The 23,675-nt window shown below is 44.0% G+C and overlaps 1 protein-coding gene across 2 annotated transcripts in view; it reads left to right on the top strand.

Annotated features, from left to right (window-relative positions):
* LOC128898147 (transcription initiation factor TFIID subunit 4-like) overlaps window positions 1–23,675 on the top strand; it is a 128,020-nt gene that overhangs the window by 26,967 nt on the left and 77,378 nt on the right. Inside the window, exons 8-12 of one of the 2 annotated variants that reach the window (XR_008462726.1) lie at window positions 2,736–2,841; window positions 7,021–7,135; window positions 12,826–12,995; window positions 19,109–19,208; window positions 19,861–19,993. Coding sequence is in view for 1 of the 2 variants with exons in the window: in XM_054170079.1 (XP_054026054.1) it covers window positions 2,736–2,841; window positions 7,021–7,135; window positions 12,826–12,995 (391 nt within the window). In the remaining variant the exon portion in view is untranslated. The remainder of the gene's footprint in view (window positions 1–2,735; window positions 2,842–7,020; window positions 7,136–12,825; window positions 12,996–19,108; window positions 19,209–19,860; window positions 19,994–23,675) is intronic. The other variant, XM_054170079.1, reaches the window with a different exon arrangement.

Genomic DNA, 23,675 nt, shown 5'->3' with positions numbered 1-23,675 from the left:
TCCACTTCTCTACCTTCTCTCTCAGTCTGGGTTAGTAAACTGGTGCTTAGGAGCTGATCACTTGGGGTTTGGCACAGATAACATCAGATGGGGGATACTCATTGGGGGTATTTTTAGACTGTGAGAAATACAAAATACTTGGGTTCAGTTTACCATCTCCCAGACCAACTTCCTAGGACCTTCTTCACTGCCCATGCTTTTCAGGCCAAGATGAGCACATAATAATAGTGTTTGTGCTGTGGGAAAATAGGCAGGAGAATTAGAACAGTTTCAATGTCTGTAATTGATGGAGGGTGGTTTAGAATGTGTATAAATTTGAATGCAGGGTCAATTACCTCTGATTCATCAGATTTTTACTGTTTCTTGTTTGCCAGCTAAGAAACTTACAGGGTGTGTTTCAGAAACAAGTTACTAATGGTCATTCCTTAAGTGGCTCCCAGGTCTGTAGGTTCCATCCGTGGTGAAACAGAGCTAAGAGTGGATAGAAAGTGGAGTTTCAGTTGTGTACTGTGCTGCTCTGAGTTCAGGTACAGGTGTTCCCTTCAGAGAGTACATGCTCACTGCTGGGCAGCTTCTGTGTGGACTTGGAGGTGATGATTTTGATCTCTGCTGCTTGGAGAAGTTTATTTCATTGGTTTCCTACACTGCTAGCACTTTTGCATCCCTTGCACAGTGCTTGTCCAAGGATGATTTTTGATTGTATATGAAAGTAAAACAAACCAAACATTGCCATTGTTTCTCATAAATACTGTCCTAGCTTTAATGGTGTTAGTGGATCATGTTTTAGGGCTTTTGCATGAAAATACTCATCAGGTGAAATAGAACTTGACTCTGAACTGCAGGAGTTGCTTGTTTCACATAAAAGAAAAATCTAACCTCAGACTGTTACTGTGATGGAGGTAGCAATTCTGTCCACAGCTCTCACACCTCCTTTTTGGGCTGGCTTCTGGCCAGTTAAGGTATGGCTGCTTTGGGGTTTGGGTTTTTTGTTTTACTTTGTTGTTTAACTATTCTCTGAAAACTCATCCTATCACTTAGGGCGAAAGTGGCAGCATTCTCCTTTTTGATACCAACCTAGCCTTTTTTCCCCTGTGGGCTATTCGGTCTTAGACACTTGGACGAGTTTCCTGTGCATCAAGAAGCTGCCAAGTTCAGCTTTCCCCTCATTTTCACTTATCACCTCTCTTTCTTTCCTGGTTTTAAGCATGGTGGCTGTTTTATTCTTTTGGTGTCACTATTTACTCACTTGCCTGTCTTGACCAAGTAAATCTGCATCCACTTAACTCCCTTTCTGTGCTTGGTCCAAGTGCTCCATTTTCCTTCAGTGGCTGTAGCTGAAACCTAATCCTTCACTTTGTTTCCATTTTCTCTCTGCAAGGTAGCCATTGCTGTTACTTCTACATCCACAGGTTTGTTATGATTTTCAGCTTTTCCTGTTTTAGGATGTGCAGAAGGCAATTTCCTCACTTCAAAATGGCCCTGCTTGTTTTTTCTCCTGAGTACCTTGCAGGTCTTGTTCCCATCCCCATACTCTCTCCTCGTGGTTTTCCCCTCCCTCCCTCCCTTCTCGTTGGGGAGCCCTGGTTCCTACTGATGGAACAGTTTCCATTTGTTTTGTAGCCTTTTCATTCTCTACCTTGATGTCTCAACTGAAAATACTGTGCTTTCCTTTCTTCTTGGCCATTTTTATCCAGCTAAACAACATGTTTTTAGGTCCCCTTTCTAAGAGCACACTGCCTGGTGCTGGGTAAAGGTGCAGTGGTTCGTGCTTGCCTCTTGCAGTGGTGTGTAGCATGGCATCTTGTCTTCTAGGAGGGCATGCTGGGTTTGTGGGACTGAGAAACAGCAGACATGATGCAGTGGGAGTAGGAGTTGGGACTGTGAAGAGCACCTGGCCTCTGGAGGTGTCAGGCCTGAGTTGTGGCTGTGATCTTGCTCACAACTGGTTTGCCTCGGGTTTGTTTTCCAAGTTTCTTTATGGATTTGTTTTTTCCCCAGCTCCACAGCATCTCCATATCCTTTCCAGTCTCTGTTCATGACATATGTGCCTGCCTTGTCCTTGGGTTCTGGAACATACATTTTGTTGTTGCTTACACATGACCCTTGCAGGTTTTTCTTTCTGATTTGATTGATTTATGGGTCAAATTCTAAGTTTCTAACCCAGTTTCTGTTTTGGGTAAGGACTTCAGAACTTGGCTCAGTAGTAACTGAAACCTTGAGAATATCCAACTAATATTTAAAAGATGATTAATATATGGTCACCATAAATCATTGCCTTCTGGTTTGTGTATATCTGACTTTGGAACTCACAATATTTTAGACTTTCCAGTATCTATTTTCTTTTAAAAGTGCAGGTATAGTGAGAGGCCTAATGGTTGTAGGGGGATAACACTGAAACTGCAGCATTTTCTGCTACAAAAATGCCTTTCTTCCAAGTTAAGTTGCTGAAGACAACTAATATTTACGTGGCTACTTTGAACTCTTATTTTTGGTGAAGGTTGTGACATCTGACATGTGTCAAATACCATGAAATAACTTTTTAGAGCTTAATGGCAGCCCAGGTCTATACACACACACAGAGCCACACGCATTACATGGCCATGGCTTTGTCACCAGCTGCTTGTGCCTTTAGAGCTCCATGTGCATATGTGAGTGATTACAGGTGTTAGTGTATTTACCTTGTGTGTGTTTGTGTATAAAGAGTATAATATAAGTATACTTTTTTTTAATAATAGCAGATTATCCAGTCCACATCTGCTCAAACTGTGAAACGAAACCCTGCTTGCCAGACTACCCAGATTAGGATGCCAGTGGTAATAACTCAGACCATTAGACCACAAGGTATGGGTTTAAATGTTTCAGCGAGATTGTTACCTTTGTATGACTTTCATTGTAATTCCAAACTAGCAGCATGGCATTGGCAGGCTTGACATTTCTTTTTGACTCCATACTGACTGAGGAATGCATGTTCTCACTGTGCAGTTTCAAGGTATTTCAGACCAACACAGTGCAATGTTTTGAAACACCCTTAGGACTGAACTCTCACATGCTTGGCTCCTTAGCAGCTTTTCATGCAAAGTTCTGAAAGAAGTCAGGAGCTTGACTGAGCTCTAACCTTGGGCCAAGAAAGAAACTCTTCTTCCTTTTTTTTTTTTAACCCCCTGAAGCCTAAAGGATGCCTCAATGTAATCACCCTACTATTAGCTCTTCCTCCTGCAGCAGGACATGATAGGCACTGTCTCTGCAGCTACACAGGTCAAGGTAGGAGTCCTAGAGAAATTTATCACCCCAGGTGCCTTTTTGCTGGTTTCCCCCCCAGTATGCTTACTCTTTGGTGAAGGTCAGAGACTGACTACAGGGACCTAACATGCCCCCATCAGTCAGGGGAGCAAGAGGTGGCCTGCACCCAGCTTCCTCACCTGTCTAACAGGTTGGTTAATGTCTGCTTGCCACTTCCTAAGAGGGTTCTTGAAGCCTTCTTACTTTCTAATCAGTATCCATTTGTTTCTTGCCACCCCCAGACCTGTGAGGCTTGGCTCTTGTTTTCCCTGATTTATGTTTGAGAGTATGTGGGCGTGGAGATGATTTGGGAGTTTTAATGGGATACAGAGCTTGTTCATCTCCAGCTACTGCTAATTCATTCTGAATTAGCAATCAGACTAGGCTAAATGCGTATAAAAGCTGTTGCTGCCTACTTGGCTTTGTTGCTTGGTCCTTTATGTTCTCCTTGGGAAAAGCCAGCACCCAGACCCCCAGTGATCACAGTTAATTGCAGCTGATACTCTCCTTGCTGTGCTCTTTTCGAGGATCCACAGGTTGATTGGACCCAAGCTCACACTGTAATCTGTAGGCTGTTTGTCCCAGTTGGGAAAACACACATTGTCACAAGAGCTGTCTGCTTGCTAGCACTGACACTCCTGGCCTGAGTCTTTCACCAGGGAGGGTGTTCTGCATCTCAGAGCATGACCTTTCACTTCTGCCTGACATGTGAGAGTGAAGGCTGATTTAATTTCTTTGCTTGCTGCGTCTCTTAAGTTCTGAACGTCAACAGTGTGCCAAGAATTTGCATGTTTCTGGCATCTGTCTTTTAACCAGTGGGTTCAGAACGTGAATTTATTCATGGTAGCCCCTGATCAGCCAATGAAATGCAGCTGAACTAGCACTTTGGCTTAAGGAAGACAGTGGTTCATGCAGGCCAGTTGATGCAGAGCCCTGCTTTCAGGTGAGCTTGTTTCTGTGGACAAGCTGGATTAAGCCACCACTGTATTGTTTGGTGACACAAAGCAACCAGAACTTTGCTAAGCATCCCATTGTAAAACTGCTCACCCTGCAGCCCACTGCTAGGGACAAGCTTGCCTGTGTGCTTGCAGCTCCACGACATGCCACTCTGGAACACTGTCAGTATCAGTTTGTTTTGGTCTTGATATACTGTTTAAATTTCTCCTGTGAACACCAGGATAATGATAATTTATACTGGCCTAGGTATTCCTGGAGAAGGAGGTAAGATTCTGGAACAGGACATGGTCTGTAGAGACATTTCCAGTAGCATGACTTTGTGGAGTGTGACTTTTTAAAGGCTTTTTACACCAGAGCTGAGCAGACTGCCACAGAAGGGTGGTTAGGAGTGAATCTCCTGGTGTCATGTATCCTTACATTAATATTAATGCCTCATGTGAGCAGTCTGTCATGCTTTTTTAAACAGTAGCACAGAGGGAGGTGGCAGGCTTGGAGGACTTGAATTAAAATCACTTCCACACCAGGGAAAGTAGCACTATAGTTATTGCACAAAGAATTCACACTCCTTTATCAAAGCACTTACCAGTGCAATAATTAGGTGAATTGCATCTTATGGGTGAAGGAACTGAGCCAAAGAGTAAAATGATTAGCCAGAGTGTTCATTGCAGCTGTTTTAAGCTGTGCAGAAATAAAATGAGACATTAATAAGCCTCTAAGTCTGAGCTGATTTTTCTGCATCGTGCTACTGAAACTTTGCAGCCAAGGAGCCAGTAGTGAAAGGCTCTGTATGTCATTACCAATCCCATGGAGTGTCTGGCCCATGGGGGATTCTCATTTACCAAACATGCCCCTGCCGCAGAGTAGAGATGGATGTTAGCCATGGTTTGTGTCTGGCTACCTGACCATGCAGGTTGTGGCTTGTTTGTAGTCCCCTGCCTCATGCTGCCCTGGCTCCGTTGCGTGGAGTGGAGGAAAGGGAGACTTAGCTCCAACACATTCAGCGCAGGCACACTGCTGTCCTGGGAGCAAAAGTGAACTGCTCTGCTGCTGTGCCTTTCCTGGTTTGTTTGGTGGGGTCTTTTAATCAGAAATTACCATCTGTAGCAAACAAACCACTGAGAGCAGCTTGCTCAGGCTCCCTTCGTTCTGGAGGAGTGGCACTGGGAACTGCATTTTGCCACTGCAACAGTTTTCAAGTGAACGCACTTTCATCTCCTGCACCTTCACTGGAGCAGATAGAGGTCTGCTAATTTCAATTATGATATTACTTCTTTCCTTCTGCTTCACTTAGTAGCAAACCTTTGAATTAGGTCGTTTGAAGGTTGGACACAATGATCCTAGAGGTCTTTTCCAACCAAACCAATTTGATTCTGTGAAATAGGTGCCTGAATTGCCTTGTCCATGAGCTAATGCTTTCTGTGACATCTCATGGACCTTGAATATTCTGATGACTAAATATTTTTGTTTACCAGGCTTGGAGCCTGAAGTCTGAAACATTGGTTTGTATTTGCTGATGTTGAGAGTCCACAAAACTGTTTCTACAGCTTGAAGAACTTAATGAATGCTGTCAAATTAGCTTTATTTTAAGCTCACATGTTGAAGCTGATGAAGAAATCAAAACAAAAACTGATGTTGGACTCATTCAAAGTTAATACTTCTGTTTGAGCAAGGAAGTGTTCTATAAAGCACTTGAGACAGTTGTGCTTCAGGCTTTTATAAATCCTGATAAGAAATAAAGTAACTTTCCTAAGGCTCCCACTGTGCCATTAGATACAGTTGAGTCATGTACAAGAGAACTTTGATGTGCTTCTTTAGGCCTCAAACACTGTTTGTGTATAGCACTTCATAAAATCAAGTAACGTGCAAGCAAGAGGTGAGATCTTTGACTCAAGGAGACACATGAATCATTCTCAAATGCCCCAGACACAGGTGGGGTTGAAGGAACCACAAAACAGCACCCCAGTAAGCATGCAGGGAAGGAGAGCTTCCTCCAACAGCCTCACTTGCCAGTGCCCTTTCCCTGCACACTGGTACAGTGGTGCCAGTAGCACCAGTCTGCTGATTTGCTAATTAGCAGCATCAAGTTCTGATTATTCTGGTTAGATTTTTCCAAATGCCAGGGAGGAATTAATACCCATCTTAAAATTACCTGAATGCCCAGCTCATTTTGAAAGCCCAGTTGTGCTTCTCCACCAGGAGCTGTGAAGCCTAGAGATGGAGAATTCCTTTTACATCAAGAAAGGGAAACACCACCTTGAGGAGGAGGTTTCTGTCACATTTCACAATAGTGATTTTGGGTTTTTTGGTCCTTTACACACAATTTAAAGCAGTGAAAAAATCTTGTCCTGAGCTCTGACAATAGGTGTGTTCCACTGCCAAAAGAATTTAAAATTACTGTATTAAAAAAAAAGTCAAAGGCATAGTGGCTGTGGCTTAAAGCATCTGTGCTAAGAACATTTCAGAGTCTGCTTCTTTATTCTTTGCAGATGATCTAGAAAAGAGGTTTACTGGCTGTTGCCAACCCACTCAGAGCCACTCTGTGCATCCTAACCAGCCAACGGTTTTCAGTTTGGGCATCTTCAGCATTCTGTAAATATTGACCCAAGTGGGATGTTAATATCCATTTTCTGTTGGAAATTGCTCTTCTTCAGCAGTGTAATCTTTACAAATAATAACTTCCTTTGTTTGCAATTTACAGACAGTTAAATTTAGTTCCTGGACAGAAGGTTCTTTGATGTAAATTGTCTAAGACAGCTCATAATAACATTGCTTGGTGTTTTGCAGGCACAGTAGGGAAGGCACCAACAATACAAGCCAGCAAAAGTCCTGGGGGCTTTGGTGTTCAGGTCTCTGCAAATCAGAAAAACAAGCTGAATGACCCTGGAGGTGGTTCTTTCAGGTAAAAAAATAAAAAATAATCATAAAAATAAATAACTCACTGAAGGCAGGGGGGTGTTCGGGGGGAGCGCTGGAACAGGCTCCGGGACGTGTGTGACACCAGAGGGCAGTGTGCGCCCAGCAGTCTGCCTGCCGCTGCCCTTCCAGGGACAGCTGCTGACTTCTGCTTTGTGAAACAGGAGGGGGTCACGACCTGGCTGGAGGATTTTTCTCTAAATGTAGTTTTTCAGGCTTAGCAAAGCCTTTGATTCTGTGGATTGTAGCAAAACTTACGGTAAAGGGAATGCTGAAGTCTCTAAGACATAGATGGTTGGGTTTGTGTCTCAGATCCTGATGATCCTTCCTACACAATGTGGCTTGCTGGGAAGCTGCTGGCTGTGATGGGGCATCCTGCCCATGGGCTGCTGCTGCAGCCAAACTGCAGCTGTGCCCCCAGCAGCACCGGAAATTCTCTGTGGGTTTGGCAGTGTGTTTGGGGGTTGGGGTTTTGTGTGTGTGATTGTCTTGGTTTCCTTCCTGTGCTCGCTGAGGTAGCAGTGACTTGGGGCATCCTGGGGTTCCCTGTAGTTCTCAGGTTGCAGTTAATGCACTGAGCTCCTCTACCAGCTCTTTCATCCTTCAGACTTCCATTTCATTTGGGGGATTCATGTGTATTTGGGGTATTTTTACTCTTCAGAGTGAGAAGCTAATCTGTTCCCCTGCATTTTGCTTTTGCTACCATCATTTTGTTTTTCCCCACTGAGGAGAGTCAATTTGATTTGTGTGCAAGCATTCTTATTTTTTTTCCTCCCTTTGTTAAATGACAAAATATTCCTTGATCCTCATTTTCACCTTCTGGAGTTCTTATGTTGCTCTGACATCATCAAACCAGTAATTAATTTTCAGGCCTATGCTTTTGCAGGTGAAGTGAAAGGGAATTTGTAGCTCTTTGAAATCTCTCTGCTTTGAGGCATGTCAGTATTGCGACTAATAGTGGTAGTACTTAGTATTAATCTGGAAGCAAAATCATTCAATTTTTTATTTTCCAATGCCTTTTGCCTCCCACTGAGTATTTAAATGATTTAAAATGTCTGTTGGGTTCAATTGTACTGTCTTAATAAGTATTTTTTATGTTTGTAAGCAACACAAGCATTTATTCTTCGTTAGTATAGCTTTCAATTTTACATACACCAAGAGGGACAGCGTGGGGTTGGTGGTTTGTTGTTTGCCTTTTTTTTATCCTGGATGTTGTAAACTGTGCCAGGATTGATTCTTGCATTCACTTAGTTTATACATAGAATATATTAGGTTAGCTGGAATTGTTAATTTTCCCTTGGGGAGAAGCAAATGCTCAAGGCACTGATTGATAAATCAATAAATCTTTAGTGAGTTTGGTAAATAAGCTGTCAAGGGTGTATGTCATTTTTCCTCTAGAGAACAAATTTTAGTCAGAATGAATGTGTTTGTTTCCTTGCATTGTTCTCCCCTTCAAAATAGTAAGACACAAAGCTGCATTTAAATAAGTCCATAAAATTGCCAGTATTTATTAAACAGCAGCAAAGATCAAGCTTTTTCTTGATACCTTAACAAAGAGTTTGGTTGTTTGCATATTTGCATTTCAACCCCTAACCTCTCCCGAGGACAAATAGATGTCTGACTATGAAGCCTGGAGGCAGAGAGCTGGAAATCTGTATTAATCCTCTGAATGCTGACTAGTTTTCCTCAGCATTCCCAGCGTGTGTGAAGAATGTGTTTTTAGCCAGGAGGCAAACTGGCATCCAAAGCAAAGCAAGAATTTTGAAAAATAGTTGTGTTATGTATAAATTTATTTTGCCCTCAGTGTTTTTATTATTGCATATTTGTTTCATTATTTTATATTCTGCTTGCTTTAAAATAACTTGAGCTTGGCACTCCTGGTGGTCACTGGAAATGGGAGCTTGGTTATCTTCAGTTTCTTCTGCATCTGTGGGAGGTGCAGGGAGGAATTACATATAAGATGGAGGAATTGGGAATGTTGGGCATTCCAGCCCGGCCTTTAGTGCCAGCATTTCTTAATGAGCTGCAGGAGCTCCCTGGCTGTTACAGGAGCAGTTCCATGATGCAGTGTTTTCAACCCAAGACTTCTGCAGTGCAAAGTTGTCATATTCATGCAATTTTGTGTCTTTTTTTGTTGTTTTGTTTTAACATGGATTGTTGCTATTCTGTTTTCAGGGAGAGCTCCAGACAGCTCCCATTTAGTGAACTTGTCAGCCACCTTAATAGCTAAGAATGGAAATGGGAATTTTATTTGTTGTGATCTGGGGGAGTTTTTTACAGCAGGAACCCAGACTGAGATCTGTACCATAGCAGTCCAGCTACAAAGGTTTTTGTAGGTGGGAGAGCTGCAGCAGAAGGCCCTCTGAAGTGTGCTAAAGGCCTGTGCACCTGCCTGTGACAGCTCTGTGCATCATCATCATCCAGTTGGGTACCCTCAGTGTTCCCACTGACCTCATCAACCCTGATGACAGTGAAAGCAGTAGACTCTCAAAATAATTATTCCCCATAGTCCAGGCACAAATAAAGAACTTGGTTGCCCCTGATAGTGAGTCAGAATCATTTCAGCTGGAAGAGACCCTGGCACTCATATAGTCCACCTTCTGAACCAGAGCGGGTTTGGTTAGGTCAGGGACTTGCCCAGCTCTGCATGTTTCTGAGGACAGAGACTCCTTGGCAGTGTTTTGTTATCCTCCCACTTCCTCACTGTGTGCAGTAAGGCTCAGAGGCATTGCTTGTAACATGAGGCATGAAGTGGGCAGAGCTGTTCCCTTGCTGTGGGATGTGTTTGCTGTAGGGGAGCAGGGAGCCAGGCCATAGAATCACAAGGTTTAGGCTGGAAGGGTCCTTGAGCAGCCTGGTCCAGTGGGAGGTGTTGCTGCCCATGGCAGGGGCATGGAGCTGGATGACTTTTAAGGTCCCTTTCAACCCAAACTATTCTATGAATCTATGAATATAGGAGAAAGAATTGGATTCTTAGACTACTTGAAGATGTAGCTTGTGTTTGTCAAGAGTTTGAGAACCCATGCTGCCTTCTTACAAGTAGCATGCATGAAATGTTGGATTTATCCCATAACACTCCAGAATAACACTGCAGCAGGATAGGTAGGATAGGCACAGCCAGGAAACATGACACTGTTAAATAGTCTGCTGGGCTGAGAAGGGACAGGCAGTAATCAGCAATCTGTACAACCACTGGATGGCATCTTTGTTCCACACAATGACTTCTCACAACTTGCTCAGCTGGCCTTGAAAGTTGACTTTTAGAGGCAATGATGTGGCAAGAGTGCCAGCCCTCTTTATCTATAAATGTGTGTTCTGTATCCAGGAAAAGGGAGGAAGTTCCTCAAAGTCAGGAGGAGTGCACTGGTGCAGGAGAGGAGTACACTGGTGGAAGTTTTCCCATTAGACTGAAAAACTTGTAGTCCAGCTCTGATTAAGACATTTCCTATCTGTCTGCCAGGTAACATTAAAACCAAACAGCAGTGTCTTCACAGGGAGCAGATTGCCAGTGTGAGATGGCAGGAAAGCACTTTGTCCAGGGGTCACAGTGATGGTCTTTAAGGACCATTGCACTGATTTTGATAATTCCATTGGAATCCTAGTTTGTGCCCACATTAATTGTCTGGGTTTCTGTCAGGCAGTGTTGGTGTAAAGCAGTCACAGATCTGTCCTCTGGAGTAGCTAAAATGCTGAGCAGGAGCAAGGTAGAAGAGTCTGCTCTCTTCAGCTATTCAGAAGCATCCCATACACCCCATGTGAAGTGTAACAGTGGAAAGCCTTTAGACTCAGCACTCAATCTGGTGACACTGTCCTCAGGGATTTCATTCTGAGGGAAGAAATCAAGTGCTAAATACTCATGGACAATATTCCAAGTTCATCTGTGCAGCATTTATTAGTGTATTAGTGGCAATTAGTGTAGAATTTTCCATTTGCTGCCTCAAGAGTTCTTCATCAGGTGTCTCCAGCTTGGTATAAGCAAAAAGCCCTTCCTGACTTCTTCCTGCAAAAGAAAACAAACCCAGCATCTTAACAACCTGCAGAAGTCTTCCACCAAAATTGGCTGCTCCAGTGCAGATGTCAAGGAGTGCATGGGAGGATCTAGATCATGGATTTCCAGGGATTCTCCTCTTTTGTTCTTGGATCTTCCTTGTAGCTTTTGGGTTTTGCTGTAGGCCTTACCCTTGCAACAAGGGGCAGGAGGTGTTCTGGGGGGCACAGGATGACAATTTCTGTGATTTGTAAGAAAGTCTTTTCACTTCAGCTTTTATTTGTTTGCTTGCTGTAGTGGTAGGAGCCTGGCCTGGGCTGTCTGTGGATCTTTTCCGTATTTATCTTCTCAGAGGTTGTGTAATCGCTCCCAGAACATGTTGCAGTCCAGTGCTTGTGTCAGGGACAGCTCCCAACCAGAGTGTGCTATACCCAGATGGTTGCTTCCACAGTTATGAGTCACCAAGTCATGGAGTTATGAGTTATGAGTCATGCCTCAGAAAGGGAGGGAGGAGGTAACAGGTAGGGAAACTCTAAGCTGTTAGTTGTCCCTCAGTGTTTGGAAGGGTGTTTAGGGGCAAGCAGTGACCTGGGAGGTGCTGCTCTCATCTTCTCCAGTGCAGCTCATTTCTGTAAAATCAGCTGCTATTCTGAGTGTTGCCAGAGGAAATACCAGGATGTACTCAAACCACAACTGGAACCCAAAGTTACCTAAGCAGCCATCATGGCCATAAAGTCTTTTTTGGCTATTGTTGAAAATGCTTTAGTGCCCATTTTGGCAGGACCTTGTGAAACAGTGCAGGGCTCCAGGCTCATGGTTTAGCTTTTAATGTCTGGTTGTTTGTTTATTTTATTTTATCATTTTGCTCCTAGTTTGCAGCAAGAATAGACTAGCCAAATGCTCTTCTCTTTAGTGGTGATCATTGCCTTTAGGTTCCTGACCATCCTGCTTTCTCTGAGCTCACTGCCTCTCAGATGAAGACAAGACACCTCTGTCTCACTTTGTTAGACCGAGTGTCCTGCTTCTAAAGTTTTCCTGGTGTGATCAGAGACTTCTTTGGTGATTTCTGCCTCTAGAATATGTAAATAGAGGCTCTCATGGTCGTGCCTCCAGTTGGCCCAGCCACCGAGTGTGTTGCATGGTGATAGCTTTTGGGGAAGCAGATACTGCCCCAAGAGATGCTGAGGTACTGAAATGTGTCCAGAGAAGGGCAATGAAACTGGTGAGGGGCCTGGAGCACAGCCTGCGAGGAGAGGCTGAGGAAGCTGGGAGTGTTTAGTCTGGAGAAGAGGAGGCTCAGGGGAGACCTCATTGCTGTCTACAACTACCTGAAGGGTGGTTGTAGCCAGGTGGGGGTTGGTTTGTTCTCTCTGGCAACCAGCACCAGAACAAGGGGACACAGTCTCAAGCTGTGCCAGGGGAGATTCAGGCTGGATATTAGGAAGAAGTTCTTCACAGGGAGAATGATTTGCTGCCCAGGGAGGTGGTGGAGTCGCCGTCCCTGGAGATCTTCAAGAAAAGCCTGGCTGAGGCACTTAGTGCCATAGGCTAGTTGATTGATTGGATGGGGCTGGGTGATAGGTTGGCCTGGATGATCTCGGAGGTCTCTTCCAAGCTGGTTGATTCTATGGTTCTAGTGAATGTCTGCCCTGCAGAAGTGTTTTGATTCGGTTCGTTTTTCCTTCTAGAGATGACGATGACATCAACGATGTGGCCTCCATGGCTGGCGTTAATCTCAGTGAAGAAAGTGCCCGAATCATGGCTACCAACTCTGACTTGGTTGGAACCCAGCTGCAGCCCTGTAAAGATGAGCCCTTTCTTGCTGCTATACCTCTGCACAGACGCATACTTGAAACGGGTGAGACACGTGTCCTTGGCTTGGGGAGGAGCAGAGTCTGCTGAGCCTTTCAGGCGGTGCTTTTCAGCACGTGGTTACATAATCCTGCATCAAACTTTCAAGGTTTCTGTGAGAAGAGTAACTTGGCTCTCACAAGCTGGATAAAAAAAGCCCCCAAACCTCCTGCTACGTTCCTAGTTTGTGCTTCCCCCACGTTTTGAGTAGTCAAGGATCTCAAAGCCCTTTGTGAGCATGAATTATTTCTCACAGTCCTCCTTCATGTTTTACACATGAGAAGACTGAAACAGAGAGGTAAAGTAAGTAGTACAGGTCACAGAGGACACCTGTGAATAACATATAACAGGATGTGAAGTTCTCTTTTACAAACCAGTTATTCAGCTCCTAACATCTGCCTGTCTGTAAGCTGACAGTGAGTTTTGTAGAGCAGTTTTTCAGCAAGGTGTATTTATCCTGGGGGAGAAAAAGGGGAAAAAAAAATAAAGTGTGTTTGTTTATTCTGCCATTTGAAAACAGAAGTTGAAAACTTCAGTAGCAAAAATGGCTACTCAGAATCAGTGAGGTTTTAAGGATGGATTTTCTATGGCATACTTCTATGGCATGAGTTCTAGTACCCAAATGGATCTTTCTCCACATAAATTTGTGATACTTTTAGAGCCATCAGTGTCTCAAGGTACTCAGCGCAATGGCAGAGACCTAAACCATGTGTTTCTTTTAGGACTGTGCTTATGTGAGATTTGTAACATTTGTAGGGCTCTAGTTCTTGTAATTTCAAAGCTAGAAGCCAAGTCCTGTTACAAAGCAGTCCAGGTAGGTGCTCTAGTGCTGCAATGCCACTTGTGTTTATGTTCATTCAGTGAATGGAAGCCTCTTGACCTTGGAGTCACAAGCAAGGCTCTTCATTGACTTGCTGTCAAGCTTCACTCCTGTGTTTTAATTAGCACCCTTTTAAGTGCTTATGCAGAGAAATGAATCCTTTTGCATGTTGTAGTTATGGTGTGGCCATGATATGATGACAGCATGATGGGATTTGGTCTAGGTAAGCCTGTGTGAGGCAGCTGACCACCACCTGGGACAAGAAGCCAGAAGGTTTCAATGAGACCTGAGAAACTGCTCTGAGGGATGCTCGCAGGTGTCAGAAAACAGAAAGGAAACGGACATCAAACTGTTAAAAAGAATGGGAAATCAGTAATGAATTTGCCATCTAAGCCTTAATGAACTGTCTGGGTGTGACAATTGCTGCACAACATGGAGCCATAATTACAAGTGCAGGACTTACAGGAATCTGTACATACTTGAGGAGCCACAGAACCCAGCACACAATTCATCACTGCCTTTTGGGCTTTGCTCCTCTGAGGAACCAAATCCCTATGGCTGTTTTTGAAGCTTGATTGGCTTTGATAATTGAAATGAAACTTTCAAAGCTTTTCAAAGCAGCTGCAGGGATTTACTTCTCAAAAGCAGTGAGTCCAGAAGAGTGGCCACTCCTAGTGATCTCCTGCAGCCACTTCCAGAGCTTTATTTTGGCTTTACATGAAGCCTTTTATAGTTTTGAAAGTGGCTGTGGGGTTCACTAGTGGCTACTATCTGGGATCTATGGCTCTGAGGGGAGAATTGCTTCAGCTGGTTTAGAAGCTTGGTTTTCACTCTGTGTGGCCAGATTTGCCTGCATAGGACCACACACGAATTTAGTGGCTGGAGCTACTGGGCACTTAAAATACCAACATTGTAAGTTCAGGACAGATTCACTCTGACCATATGGTGCTGTGCCTGGACACACCAGGAGTAGGAAAAGGAGGCTGTGACCTTCTCAATACCTCAGGAAAAAGAAAGCATGCAATGAGAGTCCTCATTGTGCTGCTTTTGTTCTGCCTGTTGACAGATGAGATGAAGTGTATTGTTTCTTCTCGCTTGTACCTGGCCGTGAATTAAGCAGCTTGTTTTCCACCTTTAAATCTATCCATATTTAATGATCACTTTAGTTTTAGGGCACACTTTTAATGTTTCAGTAAAAGAGAGATTTGTGGTATGTACAGTATTAGGAAACTGCTCTTCTCTGCTTTCTCAGAAGCTAGATCTTTCAAGTTTTCTGTAATATTAATCTCTTTCTCTCTTTTCTGAGTAAGAGCTCTGTTGAGCAGCTCAGTAGTGTTCCCCAAAGGCTGTTTCAGAGATTGTGCTTCCATTCACCAGGCAGAATACAAACTGCTAAAGTGAGAGCAGATGCTGTTCAGTTTTTGGCAGTAACCACCAGCCAAATGCCTCAAAGTTATAGTGAAAGAGGTTCCTTAATATACTGTACATCCTTATCTCTGCTGTAACTTGGCAGTGCTAGCATCCAAAGTTGATTTTAAGTCTAAATGACTCATGTTGCTATTGATCCTCTTCAATGGACAAAGTGACTGAAAGGTAACACATGCAAAGGTATTCATTCCCTTCCCACGTGTCTGCATACCCAAGCTGCTATCTCTGGCCATCTCTGGCTGGTAAATCATTGCCATTTGTTCATGTAGGAAGACAGGGCTGGGACTCCTTTCAGTTCCTCTTTGATGAGGAATCAAGAGTGGGTATTTCTCAGCAGATGATAAATTTCTTTTGCTGTTCCATTCAGGATCATAAAACTTTAAACCCTGAGCTTTCTGCACAACAGCACAGTACAGTAAAACATGCACAGAGCTGTAAGGCTTTTGTTTCCCTCCTTGGGGAGCTGAGAGGCAGAGGTTGTTGTGCTTGGTGGGTGCTGCTATGCTGATGTGCCTGCAGACTCTTCAGACCTTCTAGGTCTTTGTTAGTGAAATGGGTACTGCTCCATTAAAGGGCAAGGGAAGCAAAGGAGACTTCTCACAAGCAGATAATGCTGAAAGATCCTAGCTTTTTCTTGTTTCATTCCCATAAAACCACAGGAAAGATAACCTCAATTTGTCTCACTATTAATTGTTTGTAAGCCACTTCTTGGTGGACAAGCAGGCTCTGATAAGTGAGGTTTTATTAGCCAGTTTCTGCCATTCTGAACATTTCCACTTTCATGCACTTAGCAGTGGGACTTAGCAGATTGTTTCAGGAGTGACAGTTTGCTCTAGTTTGCAAGGGTCTGGTCACCAGAGGAGCTCCTTCACTGAGGAATCTGAGAGCAGATGGGAGTTAAACTGCACTGTATTTTATATCTGGTAATAGTGAAGGACAAGATGAAAGGTGACCTTTTTTGTATTACCTGATCATGAAAGGAGGTGTTTAACAGGAGCCTGGATCAGGCACTTGGTGCCAACACCATCAGATGGTGTTGGGTGATAGGTTGGACTCTATGAGTTTGAAGGTCTTTTCCAACCTGGTTTATTCTATTCTATTCTTGGAGAAAGTGAACAGATCAATTCTGTGATCTCCTGAGAAGGCTCTGACTTAGAGCTGGTGGTCTCTAGAGCCTTCACTAGCTGTATGTTTTGTGGTCAACAGAGCCACGATATCCTCACAAGCTCAGAATCTGTAGCAGTTTAATTGCCACAGCTTCTGTTACAAGTCTGACTGAGCTCTTCAAAACCAAATACTGTCCTTTTGCTTTTACTTGACTCTCCCTAAAATGTCACAACTTGTGGAGATTCCAGACCATCAATAATTGACTTGATGCAATAATAATAATGAACCTTACGTGTGGCATGCTGTGTGCCGTGATTTGGATTGTTTCTTTTCACTTTCAGTGTTCTTCACCCAACTTTCCACTTCAGTTTTCCTTTCATTGCTGCAGAGCACTGGCTGAAAAATTACAGTGGGGACAGTCTAGGGAATGTGGGACTGCCTCAACGTGATTATTGTGCTGTTATCTAGCATAGCTCTCCTTCCCCTCTGCCCTGCTCAGGCCTTATCTGAAGTGGTGTTTCCAGTTCTGGGCTCCCCAGTTCAAGAGGAGAGAGCCCAACAGAGGGCCACAAGGGTGATGAGGGGACTGGAGCATCTCTCTTACGAGAAGAAGCTGAGAGACCTACAATTCTTTAGCCTGGAAAAGAGCAAACCAAGAGGGAATCTTATGCATATGAATAGCTTAAGGGTGGAGGTCATGAGGATGGGTGGTGCCCAGTGATAGGAGCAGGTACAAACCAGAACACAGGAGGTTTCACTTGAACTGTAGGAGAAACTTCTTTGAGGGTGATGTAGCATTGGAGCAGGCTGCCCAGAGAGATTGTGGAGTCTTTTTCTCTGGAGGCTTCCAAAACCCTCCTGGATGTGTTCCTGTCCAGCCTGTAGCAGATTGCCCAGGGAGGTGGCTGAGGCCCCATCCCTGGAGATATTCAAGGTGAGACTCAACAGGGCCCTGGGCATCCTGATCCAGTTGAGGATGCCCCTGCTGGCTGCAGAGGGTGTTGGACCTTTGGAAGTCCCAACCCAGACCATTCTATGATTCTATGAACTTGATCTGGGTGAAACGTGTTAGCAGTAGGCATGGATAAGATGCTCTCCAAAGATCCTTTCCAGCCCCTACCATCCTATGATGCTACATGGATGTGTAGGCTAGAACACACCTAGTGCTGCAGGTCAGTTATTATGAAGCTTGAAAATGTGTTGAGGAATCAAAATTCTCCTAGTCCAGTAGTAGAAAAGGTCTAAAGTCTGCCTGAAAACAGCTTCAGAGATGCTTGGCTTGGTAGAATGAAGCCACTGTCTCTGTCACCATAACAATTGTGGGGTCAGGCTCAACATAATGTGTAGGCTCACCCTTTTGTTGATTTATATGTAAGGCAGTTTTTAGTTCTGTCTGATGAAATATTGATCATGGTTATGCCTTGACCCCTTTCTTTGTGGAATTACCCTTGGATTACATGCCTGCTCCAGAAATGCATGTGAAAACACAGGGAAATAGCTTCCCTGCTTCTGTAGGCTGGAGTGTGCTCAGTCTACTGCGTGGCACCACGGTGGCAGCCTGGTTGTATGCATAAGTCTATACTTTAAATAAATAATTTGAGTACTCTAGAGGGCATTTTGTATTGCTAAACCTTCTACAAACTGATTGGAATATCCTTCATGGCAGCAGGCCAGTAGATTTCAGAGCCTCTAAAGCATTTGTTACTAGTTTAATAAGAGAGCCATCCCGTTTCATCTGTTTGTTTGTCAACAGTTATGTGCATGGCTGAATGAGATGAAACTGTGCTATTGATGATTGCTCTTTCATATCCAGAGCACTTCCAACATAAAAGTCTGCTTGTTTCTCTGCTTGGTTTACTTTAGAGGGTTTTTATAGCTGCTTAGATTAGAGTTGTGGGTTGTGAAGTCCTGAGCTCTCAGCTTGCCTGTGCACAGAGGATTTTGTTTACACTGCGCTTACTGTCGGCACGACTTAGTTAGCTTTCACTGTTGACTCTTCACTTTTTATCCATGACTTGCTTTGTCTTCAAACTGAAATAGTTCTCCTAAGAGCAGCTTTTCCATGAGCATCTTTCTGTCAGGATGACCTCCCTAAGTACCTGTGGGCATAGCTGTTGATGGTGTTTGGAGATGCTCCTAACACATCCTTGCTCTTCAGCATGTAGGAGTTGTGTGTTGTCTTAATGCTGTGCTCGGTCTGCTTGGACTGTACCTAGAGTGGTGCTTTCTGTGGTGCCAGCTGCTTTTTCTCAGGACAAAAAGGCACATTAGGTCTTGTAGGATCCAAATTGCAGCTCCCTGTATGTCTCACATATGTTGACTTCCTCTAATTCCTGTAAATTTCGTTAAGTCCCCTGCAGAGGTGTGGCTGGTGCAGAGATGTGTCCACATCCTGACCTCTGGAATAGTTCTGTACCTTAGTGCAGAGTTGGAGACTTTCTGCATTAGCATAAAGCAAGCAATTTGGTCACAGATTTATTTAGATCAGATGGCGTGCAGTGCTCCCAGTCTTCTTACTGGTGTCTGTAGCTGTGGTAATTCAGTTTCTTGAGTGTGAAGCCCGTGGTACCTGTTCAGCAGAGCAGCTGGTGTTCTACTGCACCTTAACCAATCGCTGATGGTACAACATTGCAAGGCAGTTACCTGTTACTCACATTCCTTATTTCCTTCTCCATCTTAGTATTAGCAGCAGTGTTGCCAAATAAGCATAACCAGTGAGTGTTCCAGCAGAATGTTAAACCCTCCTGTTGTTCTTTCTTTAATAGGTCCATGGTTAGACTTACTGTTTTACAAGATGTCCCAACATGTGTTGGAATGGTAACTTCAGTACCGCCTGAGAGCTTGGAGTCTGCCTTTCTGTGAAAGGTAGGGCAGCTTCTGTTCAATATTTTTTGTGTATTTCTAAGGTTTTCTTTTTATTAGTCTTATTGCTTCTGCAACACCATGGAATCCGAGTTACCTTGTTAGCAGTGTCACCTCCAAGTGCTAGACCTGATGTTGCTTCATCAAGCAGTAACTTCTCCAAATGAGCTGGAGGTGCAGTCCAGATGACTATTGGTGAAGAAAATGGAGCTGTTTCCTCGAGGTTTTACTCCATTTGAGCTGAGAGCATACCCATACTATCTGCTCCCAGAAATATCTGGAGAATTCAGGTTTTGTTTTCAGCAGAACACCTCGCTTCTGTCTTATGACTGTAGGGGAAGAGCTTTCTTTCAAAGATCTTGCTGTTTCTGGCAGGCAGGTCTGGCCTTCAGGGCCTCCCAAAACACGGTGCCCAGCTTCAGTCAAAGTTTGTCTCTGGGAATTAAATGGCTGAAATTCTTTGGGTCTCTGCAAAGGAGAGTAAAATTCAGGTCATCTTTCTGTGGAGATGCATTCTCCGTCAGATGAACGTACAAAGTCCATCTCATAAAGAGATTCTAGTCATAAATAGTGGATGTAAAATAAGAACAATAAAAAGAAAACCTTAGAGAACCATTCAATATTGCAATAAAGCTGACTTACATTATCCCTGTAGGCAAACTCCATGCTCTAGAGGTGGTACTAATGTCCCAAACTCTCAACACATGTTGGAACATCTTTGTGGAGGAGGAAGTCATTGGTCAGTGAGCAGCACCTTCAAGGATCGTTTAAGGGGGAAAAAGTAAAAGGTAATATTTTTCTAAACTCCATTGAAATGCTTGTTCAGTTGTTTATTTGGCAATCCTGCTGCTCATACTAAGGTTGTCATGGTTTAATTTCTTCAAATTACTGAAAAACTTCATCAATTTCCCCTGAGTCTATCTTTCTGCTGTGAGTTTGAGTTGCATTTGTTAGCCTCCTTCACGGGGCTGACTCTGCTGCGTGCAAAGTCCAGGTTCTGCTCTAAATTGTTGGCAAGCTGACACTTCTTTTTCAGTGCCTGTGGTGTGGAAAGTGTTAGTCTGTGATGTAACCAGATTGACCACATCATAACTCACAGCCAAATGCTGCAGAGTGTTGGACTGGTACAAAGAGGTTCTGTTGGGATTTGTTTTCAAGAGGTAGCTGCAAGAGTGGATGTTGTGCCAGATGAGGTACCTCTATCTGCTCTTCCACAGCCATGTAGAAGTGCAGCTTTAACCTCAGCTACCATAATCTGCAGCTCTTTTCACGAGATCAAATGCCCATGTCTGCTCTGGATCAGCCTTGTCCAGGTGGATAATAGATGATGCACAGGTTTGGGTGCTGATGACTGTGCACAACATCCTGATCTTGGCAACTTTTCCCTTAACCCTGGACATACACAGAGGAAGGTTGCTGACATTTTGAAGTTCAGGTTATGGTCGTTGGTGAACCCTTCTGGGATCCTTTCTATTTCCTATATTCTATGTGCTAATCCTTTCTAGCTGACACGTCCATCACACCTCCTTCTGAGGCCTCATCTGCCTGGCATCCAGCTTGTTGGGACAACTGTTGGGATGTATCACCAACAAGGCTTCCAGAATGCCTGGGAAGTGGTTTCTTCAGGAAAAAAAACCTAAATTGCCCAAATGCCTGCATTGTTCACAGAAGTTGCTTTAAAAGAACAGAAGCATACAGCCAAAGTCTTACACTTGGTATTCCTTGTGTGGATGTGATTCAGAGCATGCTCTATTACTGCAAGGGCTGCTACAGGATGCTGCTACCTGTGCCTCCATATTTGCCACCTCTGACATTCTCACACCAGTTCTTCCCTATCTGTGGCTCATCATTGCTGTCACAAGCACATACCTTTTGTTTTGAGGTGTGAGGTCCTGTGATGGTTTTGTATCTTCTGATCTTGCCCTTAGCCCAAGAAGCACATTCTTCCAGCCTACATGGAAACAGATGAGGGATCAATCCCCAACTAGAAACTTCTCTGTTGTTTCCTCAAGGACCCATATTGGTGCCATTGCCATGCTGGTTCTTTATCATTTGGTTCCTCTAATGGTGCCTTTGACTCCAGTGAGGAACCCAACACAAAAGTGGATTGAGGCATGTACTGTTAAAAGAGGAGGCATTAGACATGAAAATTAAGGGTAACATTTCCTTAGCACTTTGAGGGCTTGATTTCTTCTGAAAAAAATAAGGTAATAGGGAGTTTAGTTCCAGGAAAAAATGGGGGTAAAAAAGGTCTCTTCTCCTAGTGTCAGGTGACAGAAGGAGAGGAAATGGCCTGAAATTGTGTTAGGGGAGGGTTGGAGATTAGGAAAAAATTGTTTGCTGCAAGAGTGGTCAGGGATTGGAACAGGCTGCCCAGGGAGGTGGTGGAGTCACCATCCTGGTGGTGCTCAAGAAATGTGTGGCTATGGCACCTGGGGGCATGGTTTAATGGCCATGGTGGTGTTGACAGTTGGACTCAATCACCTTTGAGGTCTTTTCCAATCCAATCAGTTCTGTGATTCTATCAATAGTAGCAGTTTCTGTTCCTTCAGGGCTCACATTCTTTCTGTCCTCTCTGATCAGGCTGTAAGGCTTCCTTGCTATCAGAATATCAAGTACTGTCTTCTCCTAGATTCACTCCTTGTGTGTTCATGCTCCCATGATTTTATGGCGACTCCTTCTGCTTCCCAAGCCTCCACATCTTGGTGTGTGATGCTGACTGGTGACTGGCTCGGCTCAGAGACTGCTAAGGGTAACAAAGAGGCTGTTCAGGTGTGACTCAGAGCAACTTTCCAGCTGTTTAAGTACCTAGCTTAGAGACAGGATGTTGGAAACTGGCTTGGCTGGTTCTGCCTACTGTAGGTCAGACCTCTTCTCAAATTCTTTTTGCCAAAAACTGTGATCCTCTGTGTGTTCCCAGACTCTGCCCACCTGGTTATGAATTCTTAGAGGAGCAAAGGGATTTGGTTTTTGACATCCTGCATGGCTTTCATCAGAAACCCACTAATCGTGTGAGTAAAGTAGGATTCTTCTGCTACTTGATGAATATTTCTGTCTTGCCCATGTCCCACTGACTTGCAGAAGAGCTTTGCATCAGCAAAGAAAGTAGGGTCAGATGTTTTGGCCAGCGTTAGGTACAGGTTTTTTTGCACGGATACAACTGTTTCGGTGGCTCCATCATGTGAAAACAGTTGCACCAATATGACCTCCTAGAGTGGAGCTATTTTTCTGTTTTTCCCTGTGCAAGAGTTAAGGGTATCAAATTAGACTGGAAGGTAAAAAAGTTTAAAACAAAGCAAAAAGGGCAATTTTGGGGCAGGTGAAGTAGTTAAGTTATGGAACTCCTAGTTTTAGGATGTTGCAGGTTCAAAAGTGTGCTTGAGAAATTAATGGGGAAAAAATTTCTGGCCTGACCTGGTAGACAACTAAGATCCTCTAACTTAGTATGGTCCTCACCTGGAGTACTGTGTCCAACTCTTGAGTCCTCAGCACAAGAAGGACATGGAGCTGATGGAGCAGGTCCAGAGAAGGGCCACAAAAATGCTCAGGGGGCTGGAGCACCTCTGCTACAAGGACAGGCTGAGAGAACTGGGGCTCCTCAGCCTGGAGAGGAGAAGGCTCCAGGGAGACCTCCAGCCTCAACAGTTCATTAATTCTATATAAAACTGTGGTGGTTCCATTGAGATCAAAGAGGAAGAGGGCTTGAGCCTAGCCCTGCAGGTGCAATCCAAGACACAGCCTAGTGCTGACTGCGCTGTGGGGGTGAGGTAGGTTGGGAAATGCGACCAGGGGCATCTTTGTGGCATTGTGCTAGATCTGATGCTGTGTAGTGAGGGTAAAGAAAAGTTTAAACAATGTCCCAAAGAGGATGGACTTCTGTGGTTTGTTCCTATCTCGTAAGCCAGTTGTAGCAGCAGGAGAGGCCTGGTCCTGAGCTGCACCTTGAGCCAATCTTTCATGCTCAGAATGTGAAGTTTTAAGAGGTTGCTCCCAGTTTCAAGGCAATAGCAGGGAGTGCTTTCTGCAGTTGTGGCTGACCTGTGGTTAGAGCAAGCAGAGACTCATTATGCGTTCTCCCAATGTTCTGTTGAAGGACAAGGCAAATCCGAGCCCTAAATGCAGGCTGTTTAACTGCTTAAAACCAGCTCTTCAAGGTTCTGGGGTTTCAAGCCTAAACGTACAGAGATTTTTCTACAGACGCTCAATAATTTATCACGTCAATAATCAGAGGCAGACCCTAATGTTTTACAAATAATTTCTTTGGTCTTTGATCTCCATCCTGTCAGTCCTCTTAAAGTATAAATTATTAAAGGAACTTTTTGATTCTTTGAAAGCCTATCTGCAAAGATGGTACTTTTTCTTCTGCTTCTCAAATAGGGCAGTGCTCTTCTTAGGATTGAGTTCAGTTTGTTTGATCAATAAAATATAATTAAACTTTTAAAGTGCAGCAAAGCCAGTACCTTTCGGATA

The sequence above is a fragment of the Dryobates pubescens genome, chromosome 19 (genome assembly GCF_014839835.1).
Source record: "Dryobates pubescens isolate bDryPub1 chromosome 19, bDryPub1.pri, whole genome shotgun sequence".
Classification (NCBI taxonomy): domain Eukaryota; kingdom Metazoa; phylum Chordata; class Aves; order Piciformes; family Picidae; genus Dryobates; species Dryobates pubescens.
Note: the sequence above shows the minus strand (reverse complement) of the source record. Positions and strands in the feature narration are given on the sequence as shown.